Raw genomic sequence first — 17,314 nt, 5'->3', positions numbered from 1 at the left:
ATGATTTTCATTACATTTTGGGTGTTTTATTTAACTTTTGTACACCTGTGGTGTTCCCGGTCAAAAATGACCGGTCATTAGAAATTAATGGGTGAGACTACAATTAGTGTGTAAAATTGAGTTCAGGCACATGCCCATTCATCAGATGGACACACTGCCTCTTCCATACCCCCACATGCATGTGTGTTTGAGCGCACACACACACACACACACACACACACACACACACACACACACACACACACACACACACACACACACACACACACACACACACACACACACACACATACACACCTCACTCCCCTTCTTGGCTTTCATGGCAACCCCCATGGGAACCTTTCCCCAATTGAATCTTTCCCCCATGGGAAACACACCTGTTGGCATTCTCACAAACAATTGCTACTTTGTTTCAATAATATATAGAACCTTTCTCGCAGCTCTGGTACATTTAAGCTTTTTTGAGGCCTTGCTCACAATTAATTCTGTGGCAGCACAATGACCAAACGATATACTGTATGTGAGGCTCTTGATCATATCTTTGATCATGACACTGGTGAGGAGGAGAGAGGCCAGGAAACTGACAATGACGATGCATTAGAGGAGGAAGTGTCAGAAGTTGAAGACAACATAGAATATGATTCAGACCAAGAGACAACCGATGTGGAACAATCCAGTGATGAGGAAGAGGGCCCTGCTGACGTTGTTGTTACGTTCCGGTCAAAGAATGGGAATTTGTCCTGGTCTTCATCCCCACCTGAAAGGAGAGGTCGGCTGTCGGCTGAAAATGTTATCAGGACGACCCCAGGGCCAATGACATACACCATATCCCGGGTTGATGACATAACATCCTGCTTCAAACTGTTCCTGACAGAGTCAATCGAGACTATAGTGATAAACATGCCCAACTTGGAGGGAGACTCGTTTACAAAGACAACTGTTAAAGACAACTGTTAAACTTTGACACAAAGTAGTCTGTGATAATTAGCACAATATGTTTCATTAATTTGTTATAGTCAAAATTATCCATACATTAGGCTTTTTTTAAACTCAAAAACGAGTTGTATGAGCTCAAGTCAATGAGGCCCACAAGCCATAAATAGCAAATAGAAGTTCAACACTTGAAATGTTCACAAAGACTTAAGTTGATAAAGAGATCTAACACAACGTTAGTTGATAATATATGTATTATTATGGATTTATAATCAGCTATAATGAGGCGGTCATTTTGGACCGGGAACACAGAATTAATTAACGTGAAATGAACACAACAGGAGGGTTAATGATAGAATGTTCATACTTGAAGATTGCCGAAAGGCCAGTCTCTTTGACAAATGACAGGAGTGGAATGTAATAGCTGAACAGAGACTGCAAGCAGGTCATCTCTCCTCCTCTCCATGTTTAACACAGCATCAGGCAATCACCCCTACTAATGATTTACCCAGAATGAACCCTGTCATTATCAACACCACCATCCACATGCATTACACTAGAATACAACATCTGAAATGAACCCCCCCCCCCGATTTGTATCTCTCTCACTAAGACCGTACAACTCTATGGCAACAAAGCTGTCACTGTAGGGGATAATGGAGTCAGTTATGGTACGTCCCCTCTGACACACACACCTCTGAGATGCTGCCGTCTCTCTCTGGGCCCAAGAGGTGACGCATGGCCTCCCCTCGTCATGTTGATGTGTCTGTCTCCTGGTACCATGGAGTTGGTTACCAGGTACACGTGGAAGGATAGGGGCTCTGGGATGGCAGTCATGCCCCAGTGTAGTGCCACATCTCTGGATGTGCAGTACAACCCGCCTCCAGGAGCTCTCTGAGGAAGATGGGCCACCCTCCCAGGGTCCCCTGCTGCCTGCTGAGTGATGACATGCCTCCCTCATGCTCAGGGAGAGAGGAGGGAGAGGGGCTGCTATTGTGGAGCTGTCAGCCCTCCTAGCTAAATGGGCGGGAGTGAGGGGCTACACACTTAACAAAGGCGGCCTCTGCCGTCAAACTGAAAACCCAAAGGGTCACACTTAAATGCCAATCTGGCAGCCCTGTCGCTCCATTTCAAAATAACTTGAGAGCAGGCAGGGGAACAATATCATTCATACGGTGGGCAGGGCCGGGGCAGGTTGGAGGGGGAGGGAGGGGTACTGCAGTGCCAAGGAGAAGGGTCTTGTTGGTGAGTCCAATTATATATCAGTGACACATTGACACTGTGATAAACAGTTTATCCCTGTGTTCAGGAGAAATGTCAACACCAGGACATTGGTGATTACATATGTTTAGAACGTGATTCTGGAGTGCCTCTGACAACCAGCAGTTACCACATTCTTCTACAATTTACAGAGAAAGTGTTTTGGTGGTTTCTTTTCTTTTCTCAACAGCTTGTCAAGTCAGGCATGCTCAAGTCACATATCATTTTAATGAGGTAATGCTATAGCAGCCATATACATGTACTATTACTTCATACAAAGTACATTAAAATAACATATTATACCTGATCTGATACCACCTCATAGCTTATATGATACCATAGCAGGATTCCAGCATGTGTTCATTCATAATATTATACTTACTTATCACAACAATTCTTCAATGGTCAATTTATAAGGCTGACATCATAGTTTGTATCCATCATATGTGAATTGTGAAAGGCTGCAAGGATTTAGAGTGGAGAGAGCCTTTCCCTGATGGTGCTGACAGATGTGAACAGAGAGAAGCAGGCTGAGTCAGTGTGTTTGTCCCAAATGACACCCTATTCCCTACACAGTGCAGTGCCCTAGTCAAAAGTAGTGCACTGTTGACCAAATCGGGTGGCATTTGAGAGGCAGCTGGATCACTCCACCAGAGGAAGTTGACTGCCCTGATGCTGGTAACCACACTGTGTTCATCATTACCATTGTCTTCCAGGCCTACTGTCTGTCTCTGGGCTGTGGGTTTGGGGTTGTCTTCCAGGCCTACTGTCTGTCTCTGGGCTGTGGGTTTGGGGTTGTCTTCCAAGCCTACTCTCTGTCTCTGGGCTGTGGGTTTGGGGTTTCTTCTAATCATCTCATGAGCCATCAGTAAGGGTAAACAAATGTGCTGGCATGTTCCGCCGTACATTTCCTCTCTCGTTGTTAATGAAAACAAGCGTGGAGAAACAGAACGAAACTGTGCCAGTGCCAAACCAGCAATTCAAATAAGCCTCGCTCACGTCTCTGGAACCAACTGGATTGATTTGTATTTGGGATAATTTTCTACAAATTAAATGCATATATAATAGGTGGCTACACTCAAAAAGACCCAGTGTGGGTTTGTGATTAAGTTTCCATGTTATTGGTCCTGATGGTAGGATGTTGTTACATCACATTATTTCTCTTGCCGTCACCAGAGCTGCCTCGAACCCTATCTGAACCCTTAGACTGCACTTCACTCAGGTTTATGAAGGTGCTTTAATATGCTTTGAGAGCCTGTAAAATAATAGATATGTTCTTCACAACACCAAACTGATGACAAGTAGGAAATAAATACATTCTTAAAAAAGGGACTTAATGCAGATTGGGTCTCTCTCTCTCTCTCTCTCTCTCTCTCTCTCTCTCTCACGTTTTGCCAATTTTAATGAGGTGAATATTTCTGTGAGCTCGCTTCCTGCCAATGTGTTTATATTCAATATAAAACTCATTTTAACTCCTTGCCCTCCTCCTGGTTTCAAGGTTGAGTTAGCAGAGTGCTAAATACAGGCCCAATTAGACCATTAAACACTGTCTCACTCTCAGGCTGAAACAGTCCAGAGACATTACGTCTCCTCAAAGGTATTTAATATAAAGTCCTGTTAGTCTTGAGATGTTGATGCAACTGCATATCTGTGGTTTCTTGAGAGAGAGAGAGAGAGAGAGAGAGAGAGAGAGAGAGAGAGAGAGAGAGAGAGAGAGAGAGAGAGATGTCCTGGGGCTAATTATTTATCAAGGAGCTCATTTGGGTCAGAGATCTATCAATGTGTTCAAACAGATGTACCATCGAATCGTTCATAATTTATAGGGGCTTCAAGACTTCTTTAAGAGGGTATCGTTTTTATTCACATCTTTTGTGGGGTCATAAAAGTGGAAAATATAGCCATGCTTCTCCCTCTAGAGTGGAGAGGACTGTGGGTAACATGCCGGAGTGTACTCTCTGTTCAGGTGAATTTATACAGCTTCTACCCCCAAGCCATAAGACTCCTGAACAGCTAATCAAAGGGCTACCAAGACCCCTCTTTGACGCTGCTGCTACTCTCTGTTTATAATCTATGCATAGTCACTTTAACTCTACCAACATGTACATATTAAATCAATATGGCGCAGTGAGTGGCGCAGTGGTCTAAGGCACTGCATTTCAGTGCACGAGGTGTCACTGTAGTCCCTGGTTCAAATCCAGGCGGCATCACATCCGGCCCTGATCGGGAGTCCAATAGGGCCGCGCACAATTGGTCCAGGGTAGGCTGTTATTGTAAATAAGAGTTTGTTTTTAACTGACTTGCCAGGTTAAATAGAAATGTACTCTTTACCGGTACCCCCTGTATATATCCTTGCTTGTTATTTTACTGCTGCTGTTAAATATTTGTTACTTTTATTTTCTATTTTTTCTTGTAAGTAAGCATTTCACTGTAAGGTCTACACCTGTTGTATTCGGTGCACGTGTCAAATAACATTTTATTTTATTTATAATAGTGCCTTTTTCCTACTGTTGATTTACCTACAATTAAAGGCTGGATTATCCACACCAACTGGAGAGAAAGTACGAAATTATTATAAACGGGGAAGTTCGAGCCAAGAATGCTGATTGGCTGACAGCTGTGTTATATCAGACCGTATACCACGGGTATAACACAACATGTATTTTTACTTCTCTAATTACATTGATAACCAGTTTATAGTAGCAATAAGGCACCGTAGGGGTAAGTGGTATATGGCCAATATACCATGGCTAAAGGCTGTGTCCAGGCACTCCACGTTGCGCCGTGCTTAAGAACAGCCCTTAGCCATGGTATATTGGCAATATTCCACAAACCCCATAGGTGCTTTATTGGTATTATAAACGGGTTACCAATGTAATTAGAGCAGTAAAATACATCTATATTAGCAAATAAAACACGTATATTGGCAATATACCACACCTCCTCTGGCCTTATTCCTTACTTATAAACCGGGTAGTTTAGATACTGGATGCTGATTGGCAAACGTTTAGCCTGTTCATCTTGATATCATTGTGCCTTTTCACCTCAATAAAATGGCTACATCAACAATAGTTCGACATGCCAACATAGAAAAGAAGCGTTTAGAAATGAAAAGAACACCGTAAAACAAACAAAGTGGGCATTTACAGTGAGGGAAAAAAGTATTTGATCCCCTGCTGATTTTGTACGTTTGCCCACTGACAAAGAAATGATCAGTCTATAATGTTAATGGTAGGTTTATTTGAACAGTGAGAGACAGAATAATAACCAAAAAAATCCAGAAAAACGCATGTCAAAAATGTTATAAATTGATTTGCATTTTAATGAGGGAAATAAGTATTTGACCCCTCTGCAAAACATGACTTAGTACTTGGTGGCAAAACCCTTGTTGGCAATCACAGAGGTCAGACGTTTCTTGTAGTTGGCCACCAGGTTTGCATACATCTCAGGAGGGATTTTATCCCATTCCTCTTTGTAGATCTTCTCCAAGTCATTAAGGTTTTGAGGCTGACGTATGGCAACTCGAACCTTCAGCTCCCTCCACAGATTTTCTATGGAATTAAGGTCTAGAGACGGGCTAGGCCACTCCAGGACCTTAATGTGCTTCTTCTTGAGCCACTCCTTTGTTGCCTTGTCCGTGTGTTTTGGGTCATTGTCATGCTGGAATACCCATCCACGACCCATTTTCAATGCCCTGGCTGAGGGAAGGAGGTTCTCACCCAAGATTTGACCGTACATGGCCCCGTCCATCGTCCCTTTGATGCGGTGAAGTTGTCCTGTCCCCTTAGCAGAAAAACACCCCCAAAGCATAAGGTGTCCCCCTCCATGTTTGACGGTAGGGATGGTGTTCTTGGAGTCATAGGCAGCATTCCTCCTCCTCCTCCAAACACGGCGAGTTGAGTTTATGCCAAAAAGCTCAATTTTGGTCTCATCTGACCACAACACTTTCACCCAGTTGTCCTCTGAATCATTCAGATGTTCATTGGCAAACTTCAGACGGGCATGTATATCTGCTTTCTTGAGCAGGGCGACCTTGCGGGCGCTGCAGGATTTCAGACCTTCACGGCGTAGTGTGTTACCAATTGTTTTCTTGGTGACTATGGTCACAGCTGCCTTGGGATCATTGACAAGATCCTCCCGTGTAGTTCTGGGCTGATTCCTCACCGTTCTCATGATCATTGCAACTCCACGAGGTGAGATCTTGCATGGAGCCCCAGGCCGAGGGAGATTGACAGTTCTTTTGTGTTTCTTCCATTTGCAAATAATCTCACCAACTGTTGTCATCTTCTCACCAAGCTGCTTGGCGATGGTTTTGTAGCCCATTCCAGCCTTGTGTAAGTCTACAATCTTGTCCCTGACATCCTTGCAGAGCTCTTTGGTCTTGGCCATGGTGGAGAGTTTGGAATCTGATTGATTGATTGCGTCTGTGGACAGGTGTCTTTTATACAGGTAACAAACTGAGATTAGGAGCACTCCCTTTAAGAGTGTGTGTCACGTCCAGACCAGCAGAGGGAGTATTGTATTAGTATTTTGGTCAGGACATGGCAGAGGGGTTTGTGTTGTATGGTTTATCTAGTTGTTTTGTTTCTTTGTTAGTCTGTGTGGCTCCCGATCAGGAACAGCTGTATGTCGTTGTTCCTGATTGGGAGTCATATATTAGGAGTGTGTTTTTCACCTGGGGTTTGTGGGTTGTTGTTTTTGCATTGCGTAGTGTATAGCCTGCAAAACTGTTCCTGTCGGTCTATTGTTTCTTGTTTTTTCTTGGTGTTCACATTAAAATAAAATATGATGAGCACGCAACCCGCTGCGTATTGGTCCACTTTTTCCGACAGCGATTTCTCTATATCTTCAGACGAAGAGGAGCGTGACAGTGTGCTCCTAATCTCAGCTCGTTACCTGTCTAAAATACATCTGGGAGCCAGAAATCTTTGTGATTGAGAGGGGGTGAAATACTTATTTCCCTCATTAAAATGCAAATCAATCTATAACATTTTTGACATGCGTTTTTCTGGATTTTTTGTTGTTATTCTGTCTCTCACTGTTCAAATAAACTTACCATTAAAATTATAGACTGATCATTTCTTTGTCAGTGGGCAAACGTACAAAATCAGCAGGGGATCAAATACTTTTTTCCCTCACTGTACCTGCTTCACTGACTGGGGCGCAGAAAAAGGGATACATTGTAGGAGCTTGGGAATACAACAAAAATGTAGCTGAACGTCATTCTAAGGGACTTGTATGGTTCAGTGAGAAACTCGAATGGCGAAGAATATGGGATTAGCAGCTATGCCGTCATGTCAATGACCCCCCTCTCAGTTTGGCATGGAATATATAGAAGGACACAGAATTCACAATGACCAAATATGTGCTTGTAGGCGTAATTAAAAAGTTGAGGAAAGAGGGGTACGACAAACCACGCAGCCATAACTGAACACGACATGCAGCTCATCAAACAATCCAAGGCTCTGGACACTGAAACACCTGAGGGTTTGGTGAACAAAGTTTGGCCAAAGGGGGGAGAGAAACTGTCTGCTGAAACCTGACTCATTTAAATATGTACAGACGAGAACAGTCTACAGTCAGCGAATCTCTCGTTTTACGTACCCACAAAAAGCCAGGATCCGCAGGAGAAGAACAGGGAGAGTGGACAGGGATTGCTTGGTGATTCCCTCTGCCCGGTAGCTTCCCTTAAGAAGTAGCTGTCCCTCCTTCCCTCCGACACCCCGGCGTTGTACCTCCACCCGAAACAGAAAACAGTTAACGATACATATGGTATGTAACTGTTAACTAGCTAGCTGAATCTAATTTACCCTGACAATATAACTGGTAGCTTTGTAGACCTAACTATTAGCTAACATTATTTTGTCGCATATGTTTCTGGTACACAAAAGAGCCGATGGGAGTGAACACCCTCGCAACATTGTTGCCAAAGATCTGCAAAAATAGCTGGCCCGTCGCAGATTTACACAAACCACTGCTTCCGAACCACCATCATCCAGAAACTGTCAGATGCCGGTCTAGAGGCACGGGAAATAATGTCTGTCAGTGGACACAGATCCGAAACATCTCTTCACAGTTACTGGAGGCCAAATCTGGATGAGAGGAAGCGGTGGAGCACTATTCTATCTGACAACACAGCAGCAGCTCCCCCAGCTAAAAGAACAGCTTCCATTTCCAGCAGTGTGGAGCCAACATGTAACGGCTGTCTACGGAAGAAGTGGACCAAAATGCGTCGGAGTTAGGGTTCGTCATTTTTAATGTTACGAACACTATGCAATTCACAAAACAACAAAACTGACAGCCAACACAGTCCTGTCAGGTGCAACAACAGTGACAAGAACAATTACCCACACCATACAACGGAAACGTAGGCAACTTATGTGTGACTCCCAATCAACCACAACCCTCTACAGCTGTGCTTGATTGGAAGTCACACGGCCAAAATTAAATGAAACAATAAAACACTCACTCCCTTCTGCCACGTCCTGACCCAACTACACCCTCTACTGGTCAGGACGTGACAGTACCCCCCCCTCAAGGTGCAGACCCCGGGATGCACCTAAAAAAAGGAAAACACAAAAAAAATCCCCAACAAAAAGGAACACCTAAACAATAAGGGAGGGAAGGGAGGGTGGCTGCCGTCACCGACGGCACTGTGCTACACCCTCCCTCCCCAACCCACCTATCCTGGAGGTGGCTCAGGTGCAGGACGTGGACCTCGCTCCACCTTCGGCGTCGCCCACTCTGTTGGTGCCGATCACTGCGCCGGGCAGACGGACCACTCGGGCTGACCCTGGCAGATGGACCACTCTGGCTGGGTCGGAAGACATGCGGGCCACTCGGGCTGGGCCGGAGGACATGCGGACCACTCGGGCTGGGCCGGAGGACAGGAGGGCCACTCGGGCTGGGCCGGAGGACAGGAGGGCCACTCGGGCTGGGCCGGAGGACAGGAGGGCCACTCGGGCTGGACCGGAGGACCGGAGGGCCACTCGGGCTGGGCCGGAGGGCAGGAGGGCCACTCGGGCAGATCCTGACAGGCCGGGCACCCTGGCAGATCAGGGCAGGCGGGCACCTCTGGCAGATCAGGGCAGTCCGGCCACTCTGGCAGTTCAGGGCAGTCCGGCCACTCTGGCAGTTCAGGGCAGTCCGGCCACTCTGGCAGTTCAGGGTAGTCCGGCCACTCTGGCAGTTCAGGGCAGTCCGGCCACTCCGGCAGTTCAGGGCAGTCCGGCCACTCCGACGACTGTTGACTGGCGGGCAGCTCCGACTCAGGATTCACCAGGCTGGGGAGACATAACGGAGGCCTGGCTCTGGGCGCAGGCCCTGGACTCACCAGTCTGGGAAGGCCCGCTGGAGCCCTGGTTTGAGGAGGTGGCACAGGAGAGACCAGGGTGGAGAGACCCACTGGAGGACCGGTCCGTGGAGGAGACACGGGCTTGACCAGGATAGGGAGACCCACTAGAGGACTGGTCCGTGGAGGAGACACGGGCTTGACCAGGATAGGGAGATCCACTGGAGGACTGGTCCGTGGAGGAGACACGGGCTTGACCCGGATAGGGAGACCCACTGGAGTACTGGTCCGTGGAGGAGGCACGGGCTTGACCAGGATGGGAAGACATGCAGGAGGCTTGGTTCTGGGCATAGGTACAGGATGTGCAGGGCTGGGAAGACATGCAGGAGGCCTGTTTCTGGGCGCAGGCACAGTCTTTACCAGACAACCTGCACGCACCTCAGGATGAGTATGGAGAGCTGCCTCAGGTGACATCATACCCACGACACGCTCATTAGGGCGAATGCCGTACTTTATGCACCACACTAGCAGCTCTCTCATCTCTCTCTCTCCTAATTTTCCCATTAACCCCGTCATAGTCTCTGTCTCATATCCCTCGCTCACCTCCAATGTCATCCCGACTGGCTCTGGTTCCGACCTCAGCTCCACCGACTGTCCCGTGTGCCCCCCCCAAAAAAATTATTGGGGCTGCCTCTCGCGCTCGTTGCGCTCTCTCTCCTCGTAGTATCGCCTCTCCGCTCTCGCCGCTTCAATCTCCCATTGCGGGAGGCGATAATCCCCAGCCTGAGTCCATGGTCCCTCTCCGTCCAGGATCTGTTCCCACGTCCATTTGTCCATAACGCAGTAGTCCTGCTGCTCCTTCCTCTTCCGCCGCTTGGTCCTGGTTTGGTGGGTAATTCTGTAACGGCTGTCTACGGAAGAAGTGGACCAAAATGCGTCAGAGTTAGGGTTCGTCATTTTTAATGTTACGAACACTATGCAATTCACAAAACAACAAAACTGACAGCCAACACAGTCCTGTCAGGTGCAACAACAGTGACAAGAACAATTACCCACACCATACAACGGAAACGTAGGCAACTTATGTGTGACTCCCAATCAACCACAACCCTCTACAGCTGTGCTTGATTGGAAGTCACACGGCCCAAATTAAATGAAACAATAAAACACTCACTCCCTTCTGCCACGTCCTGACCCAACTACACCCTCTACTGGTCAGGACGTGACACAACAAATGACAACATCTGCAAGCCAACAACCAATGATAACACGGGACAATTTTTTCATTTGTGCACGATAAATGGCAACATTCAGATCAACGTGAATAAATAATTGCCGTGTGTTAGTCACTGTAGAAGTAGCGCTTATGCTCGGTTTTTGCATACATTTAATGTAAGTTAGCTAGCCTAGCCTGTGGTTATGTTACATAGCAACCAGTCTAGCAACATGACTGTTGTCCGGTCTACTTTTTCTGGCGGGAATGTATTTATTATGAATTTATTCATTAAAGTAACATTTTCAATGTAGATGTGTCGTTCCTTGCCTTGCTGTGTTGGCAACCGGTTTTTACAAGAAATAAGGCACCTCTGGGGTTTGTGGAATATGGCCTATATACCACGGCTAAGGGCTGTATCCAGGCACTCCGCATTGCATTGTGGATAAGAACAACCCTTAGCCGTGGTATATAGGCCATATACCACACCGCCTCAAGCCTTACTGCTTAATTAAAACCTCTTAAGGATCCGCCCCTTTTTTTTTTTTTTTTGCCTAAAATGACATAGCCAAATCTAACTGCCTGTAGCTCAGGCTCTGAAGCAAGGATATGCATATTCGTGATACTATTTGAAAGGTAACACTTTGACGTTTGTGGAAATGTGAAAGGAATGTAGGAGAATATAACACATTAGATCTGGTAAAAGATAATACAAAGAAAAAAACTACAGTTTTTTGTGTACCATCATCTTTGAAATGCAAGAGAAAGGCCATAATGTATTATTCCAGCCTGGGTGCAATTTCAATTGTGGCCATAAGATGGCACCAGTGTATGTGCAAAGTTTTAGACTAATCCAATGAACCATTGCATTTCTGTTGAAAATGTTGTGTCAAGACTGCCCAAACGTGCCTAATTTGTTTATTAAGAACTTTTCAAGTTCAAAACTGTGCACACTCCTCAAACAATAGCATGGTATTCTTATACTGTAATAGCTACTGTAAATTGGACAGTGCAGTTAGATTAACAATAATTTAAGCTTTCTACCAATATCAGATATGTCTATGTCCGGGGAAATGTTCTTGTTACTTGCAACCTCATGCTAATTGCATTAGCCTACGTTAGCTCAGCCATTCCGTGGGGAACCCACCGATCCTGAAGATTTAAATAGACCACAGACAGCCCACTCTTTATTCATTTTTTGTATTTCTCTTCTTTCTCTCTTTCTGTTTTTATCTCTCTATTTCTACATGTTTTCTTCTTCGTCTCTCTCACATACACACAGGCCTGTAAACACAGGTGGCAGGTAACCAAGTGGTTAGACTATTGGGCCAGTAACTGAAAGGTTGCTAGTTCGAATACCTGAGTCGACTAGGTGAAAATATCTGTCCTTGAGCTAGGCACTGAACCATAATTGCTCCAGGTTTACTGTCAATAATGGCTGGTCTATACTGTGACCACACTCACCGAGGGTGTCTCAGGTGGAGTGGGATATGCAAAAAAAAACATTTCCATTTCACAATTTTACAGGTCCCACACTTGTACATGGGCAAATATAAGCTCCCCCTATTTGACCTTTGACAGGACCGCCCTCCCCAGTTTGGCTTCAGTTGAGTGCAAATCCTCTGGAAATGCCCACTTCAGCCACCTGGCTTTTTTCTTCTCCTGGTTCCTTCCGCTGACATCTGTTCAGTATTACCAGGGTAATGACTGGTAGTTTGTTCAAAGTTCTGCCCAATCTAAGATGCTGCACAACAGCCTAGGTCATAGAAAACACAACTTGAAACACATTTCCCTCATAGAGCTTCTTTTGTTTTTCTAACTCGGGGGAGTGGCCGACTGGGCCGGAGTGAGTGTCTCTGTAGTGTAGCTAGATCGCTAAGCGCAAGCTTGCTGCTCGACTGCCTGCTGGCCGGGGTTTTATTGTGTTTTTGCTATGATGTCATCACACTGTTTGTCAGATGACATCATTCTTTCTGAAAACACTTTTTGATAGTTTATGAGTCTGAAGGAAGCTAGGGGATTGGATGTTTTTTCAGTGTTGAATTGAATTGAAAGATGATATATATATATATATATATATATATATATATATATATATATATATATATATATATATATATATATATTAAATACTGTGTAGATATGGATATATGCTCTCTGCATATAATGGCATAATATCCAAAAAGTTGTGTTTGTGTCCTAACAAAGAGTAATAGTATACCTGATACACTCTGCCTTTAATACATCCTAGTTCTTAATAAAAAAATGACATATCATTTGACTAAGCAATATTTATTTTTTTATATATTCCTATATTGATGATAACAGTTTTTTATTTGACCTGACTGCTGTTGTGTGTCTTTCTGCAGAATGCTTGAGGATGACCTGAAGATCAGCAGTGACGAGGAAGATACTGAACAGCAGGTAAGATCTATCAACTACCATCTAATTACAGTATACTGTCTGTGAGTATCTCCGTCTGTGGTCTCGTTCTGAGTATCTCTGTCTGTGGTCTCGTTCTGAGTATCTCCGTCTGTGGTCTCGTTCTGAGTATCTCTGTCTGTGGTCTCGTTCTGAGTATCTCTGTCTGGGGTCTCGTTCTGAGTATGTCTGTCTGTGGTCTCGTTCTGAGTATCTCTGTCTGTGGTCTCGTTCTGAGTATCTCTGTCTGTGGTCTCGTTCTGAGTATCTCTGTCTGTGGTCTCGTTCTGAGTATCTTTGTCTGTGGTGTGTGGTTTCGTTTGAGTATACAGTTGAAGTCGGAAGTTTACATACACCTTAGCCAAATACATTTAAACTCAGTTTTTCACAATTCTTGACATTTAATCCTAGTAAAAATTCCCTGTCTTAGGTCAGTTAGGATCATCACTTTATTTAAAAAATGTGAAATGTCAGAATAATAGTAGAGAGAATGATTTATTTCAGCTTTTATTTATTTCATCACATTCCCAGTGGGTCAGAAGTTTACATATACTCAATTAGTATTTGGTAGCATTGCCTTTAAATTGTTTAACTTGGGTCAAACGTTTCGGGTAGCCTTCAACAAGCTTCCCACAATAAGTTGGGTGAATTTTGGCCCATTCCTCCTGACAGAGCTGGTGTAACTGAGTCAGGTTTGTAGGTCTCCTTGCTCGCACACACTTTTTCGGTTCTGCCCACAAATGTTCTATAGGATTGAGGTCAGGGCTTTGTGATGGCCACTCCAATACCTTGACTGTGTTGTCCTTAAGCCATTTTGCCACAACTTTGAAGATGTCACAAAGTAGATGTCCTAACCGACTTGCCAAATCTATAGTTTGTTAACAAGAAATGTATGGAGTGGTTGAAAAACGAGTTTTAATGACTCCAACCCAAGTGTATGTAAACTTCCGACTTCAACTGTATCTGTGTGTGGTGTCGTTCTGAGCCAGATAATAACAGAACCGTTAGATGAGTAAATTAGCGATGGCTCTCTCATTGTGCTTCTTGGTATTGTTCACATAGCTATCATCCAATCAGGACCTTTGAGCCGTTGGTAGTTTAATGATAGTTATTACACATTAAAGTCATTATACACGGGGCTCTACTAGTGCTCTACTAACAGTAAAACACTCCCATATCTGTGTGTGTGTGTGTGTGTGTGTGTGTGTGTGTGTGTGTGTGTGTGTGTGTGTGTGTGTGTGTGTGTGTGTGTGTGTGTGTGTGTGTGTGTGTGTGTGTGTGTGTGTGTGGGTCGGTCGGTCGGTGCGCATCTCTGGCTTACTGCAAATGAGTCCATGGTACATTAGCATGCTGTCATCGCCTTCAGTACAGCAGCAGTGTCTGTCCCCAAATAAACACACACTAGTCTGCCTGATCCCCCTACTTCCTGTTTCATACACAAAAACACAGATAAAAAACCAAGCACTTCCCCTACTTATATAAGCAACAAGGATCAGCCCGCACACAAGCGTACACTTCAGTTAACCCCAACAACAACTGCTCCCCGTGCACCAATGACGTGGACATATTTTGGTTGAAGGCATTCAGTTCTACAACTGACTAGGTATCTTTTTCCCTTCCCTATTTCCCTTCCCTTCCTTACACGTACACACACACACACACACACACACACACACACACACACACACACACACATATACAGCTTCAGTGGATCAGCGTGCTCCAGCACAAGTGACTCAGTGCAGTAGAGAGGGAAGATATAAGGATTATATTTTCGATATAGAAGCAGGAGTGGGTTGGGGAGAAGCTGGAGAAGGGCTGGGGAGAAGCAGGAGGGAGCTGGGGTGAAGCTGGAGGGAGCTGGGGAAAAGCAGGAGGGAGCTGGGAAGAAGTAGGAGGGAGCTGGGGAGAAGCTGGAGGGAGCTGGGGAGAAGCAGGAGTGAGCTGGGGCGAAGCAGGATGGAGCTGGGAAGAAGTAGGAGGGAGCTGGGGGGAAGCTGGAGGTAGCTGGGGAGAAGCAGGAAGGCGCTGGGGAGAAGAAGGAGGGGGCTGGGGAGAAGAAGGAGGGGGCTGGGGAGAAGCAGGAGGGGGCTGGGGAGAAGAAGGAGGGGGCTGGGGAGAAGAAGGAGGGGGCTGGGGAGAAGCAGGAGGGGCTGGGGAGAAGAAGGAGCGGGCTGGGGAGAAGAAGGAGGGGGCTGGGGAGAAGAAGGAGGGGGCTGGGGAGAAGCAGGAGGGGGCTGGGGAGAAGAAGGAGGGGGCTGGGGAGAAGCAGGAGGGGCTGGGGAGAAGAAGGAGGGGGCTGGGGAGAAGCAGGTGGGGCTGGGGAGAAGCAGGAAGGGGGTGGGGAGAAGAAGGAGGGGGCTGGGGAGAAGCAGGAGATGGCTGGGGAGAAGCAGGAGGGGGCTGGGGAGAAGAAGGAGGGGGCTGGGGAGAAGCAGGAGGGGGCTGGGGTGAAGAAGGAGGGGGATGGGGAGAAGCAGGATGGGGCTGGGGAGAAGCAGGAGGGGGCTGGGGTGAAGAAGGAGGGGGATGGGGAGAAGCAGGATGGGGCTGGGGAGAAGCAGGAGGGGGCATGGGGAGAAGAAGGTGGGGGCTGGGGAGAAGCAGGAGGGGGCCGGGGAGAAGCAGGATGGGGCTGGGGAGAAGAAGGAGGGAGCTGGGGAGAAGAAGGAGGGGGCTGGGGAGAAGCAGGAGGGGGCTGGGGAGAAGCATGATGGGGCTGGGGAGAAGCAGGAGGGGGCTGGGGAGAAGCAGGATGGGGCTGGGGAGAAGAAGGAGGGGGCTGGGGAGAAGAAGGAGGGGGGCTGGTTGAGAAGCAGGAGGGGGCTGGGGAGAAGAAGGAGGGGGCTGGGGAGAAGAAGGAGGGGGCTGGGGAGAAGCAGGAGGGGGATGGGGAGAAGCAGGAGGGGGATGGGGAGAAGCCGCAGCAGGCATTTTGTGCCTGTATAGTGCCTCTAAAGCAATTAGCATCAGCCCAGGCTCTCTGCCGTCTTTTTCACTCTCTCATCCCTTTCTCTCTCCTCTCGTCTCTCTCCCATCTCTCTTTTTTCTCCCTCTCCCTCTCAATCTCCCTCTCCATTTTCGTCTCCGTCTCCCTCCCCTTTCTGTCCTTCTCTCCTATCCTTGTGTGTTGCACACAGTCCAGCTCTGGTGCTGTTATGACAATTGACAGAGTAGAAAGGTCAGCCTTGCCCTACCTCAGACAAATCACCTGGCACTGAGGGGTAGGGCTGTGGTCCTCGGGGGGTAGAGGGGGGCCAGGAGGGGGCAGAGGAACATGCTGTGGCCAGACTACCACCTCTGACCTCGCTGTTATTCAGCTACCTGGTACTATTCATCAGCTTCCTGGTGTTATTCATCAGCTACCTGGTACTATTCATCAGCTACCTGGTCCTATTCATCAGCTACCTGGTGCTATTCATCAGCTACCTGGTGCTATTCATCAGCTACCTGGTACTATTCATCAGCTACCTGGTACTATTCATCAGCTACCTGGTACTATTCATCAGCTACCAAGTACTATTCATCAGCTACCTGGTGCTATTCATCAGCTACCTAGTAATGTTCATCAGCTACCTGGTACTATTCATCAGCTACCTGGTACTATTCATCAGCTACCTGGTACTATTCATCAGCTACCTGGTGCTATTCATCAGCTACCTGGTACTATTCATCAGCTACCTGGTGCTATTCATCAGCTACCTGGTACTATTCATCAGCTACCTGGTACTATTCATCATCTACCTGGTACTATTCACCAGCTACCTCGTGCTATTCATCAGCTACCTGGTACTATTCATCAGCTACCTGGTGCTATTCATCAGCTACCTGGTGCTATTCATCAACTACCTGGTACTATTCATCGGTGACCAACACCTCACACCATTTTGTTACTTTTCCTCTGTAAAAGTACTTCCTTCCCTCTCCCCTTTTGTCTACCGGAATTCACTGGAGATTTTCTGGCTGTGTGTGTATTTTAGAAGAAAGAAAATTATACTCAATTGTGAGAATGTTCCATTGCTCAGTTCAGCAGCAGCACAAAGGAGCATTGAGGACTGTTCTTAATTAGCCAGGGTTTTGTTGCCCAGTTTCTTCAGAAAATACCACAGTGAAAGGGCCAACCAAATGAAAACATTCTCCCCTAAATCAACAGCCATGTTGTCATTCAGATGTCCCGGTGGATTAAGAAGAAATCTAGT

At 46.5% G+C, this 17,314-nt stretch overlaps 1 protein-coding gene across 1 annotated transcript in view; it reads left to right on the top strand.

Annotated features, from left to right (window-relative positions):
• LOC106611959 (AF4/FMR2 family member 2-like) overlaps nucleotides 1–17,314 on the top strand; it is a 335,934-nt gene that overhangs the window by 209,267 nt on the left and 109,353 nt on the right. The window contains exon 9 of the mRNA XM_014212678.2: nucleotides 13,064–13,118. Coding sequence (XP_014068153.1) covers nucleotides 13,064–13,118 — 55 coding nt within the window. The remainder of the gene's footprint in view (nucleotides 1–13,063; nucleotides 13,119–17,314) is intronic.

Source organism: Salmo salar, chromosome ssa09, assembly GCF_905237065.1.
Source record: "Salmo salar chromosome ssa09, Ssal_v3.1, whole genome shotgun sequence".
Taxonomy (NCBI): domain Eukaryota; kingdom Metazoa; phylum Chordata; class Actinopteri; order Salmoniformes; family Salmonidae; genus Salmo; species Salmo salar.
Note: the sequence above shows the minus strand (reverse complement) of the source record. Positions and strands in the feature narration are given on the sequence as shown.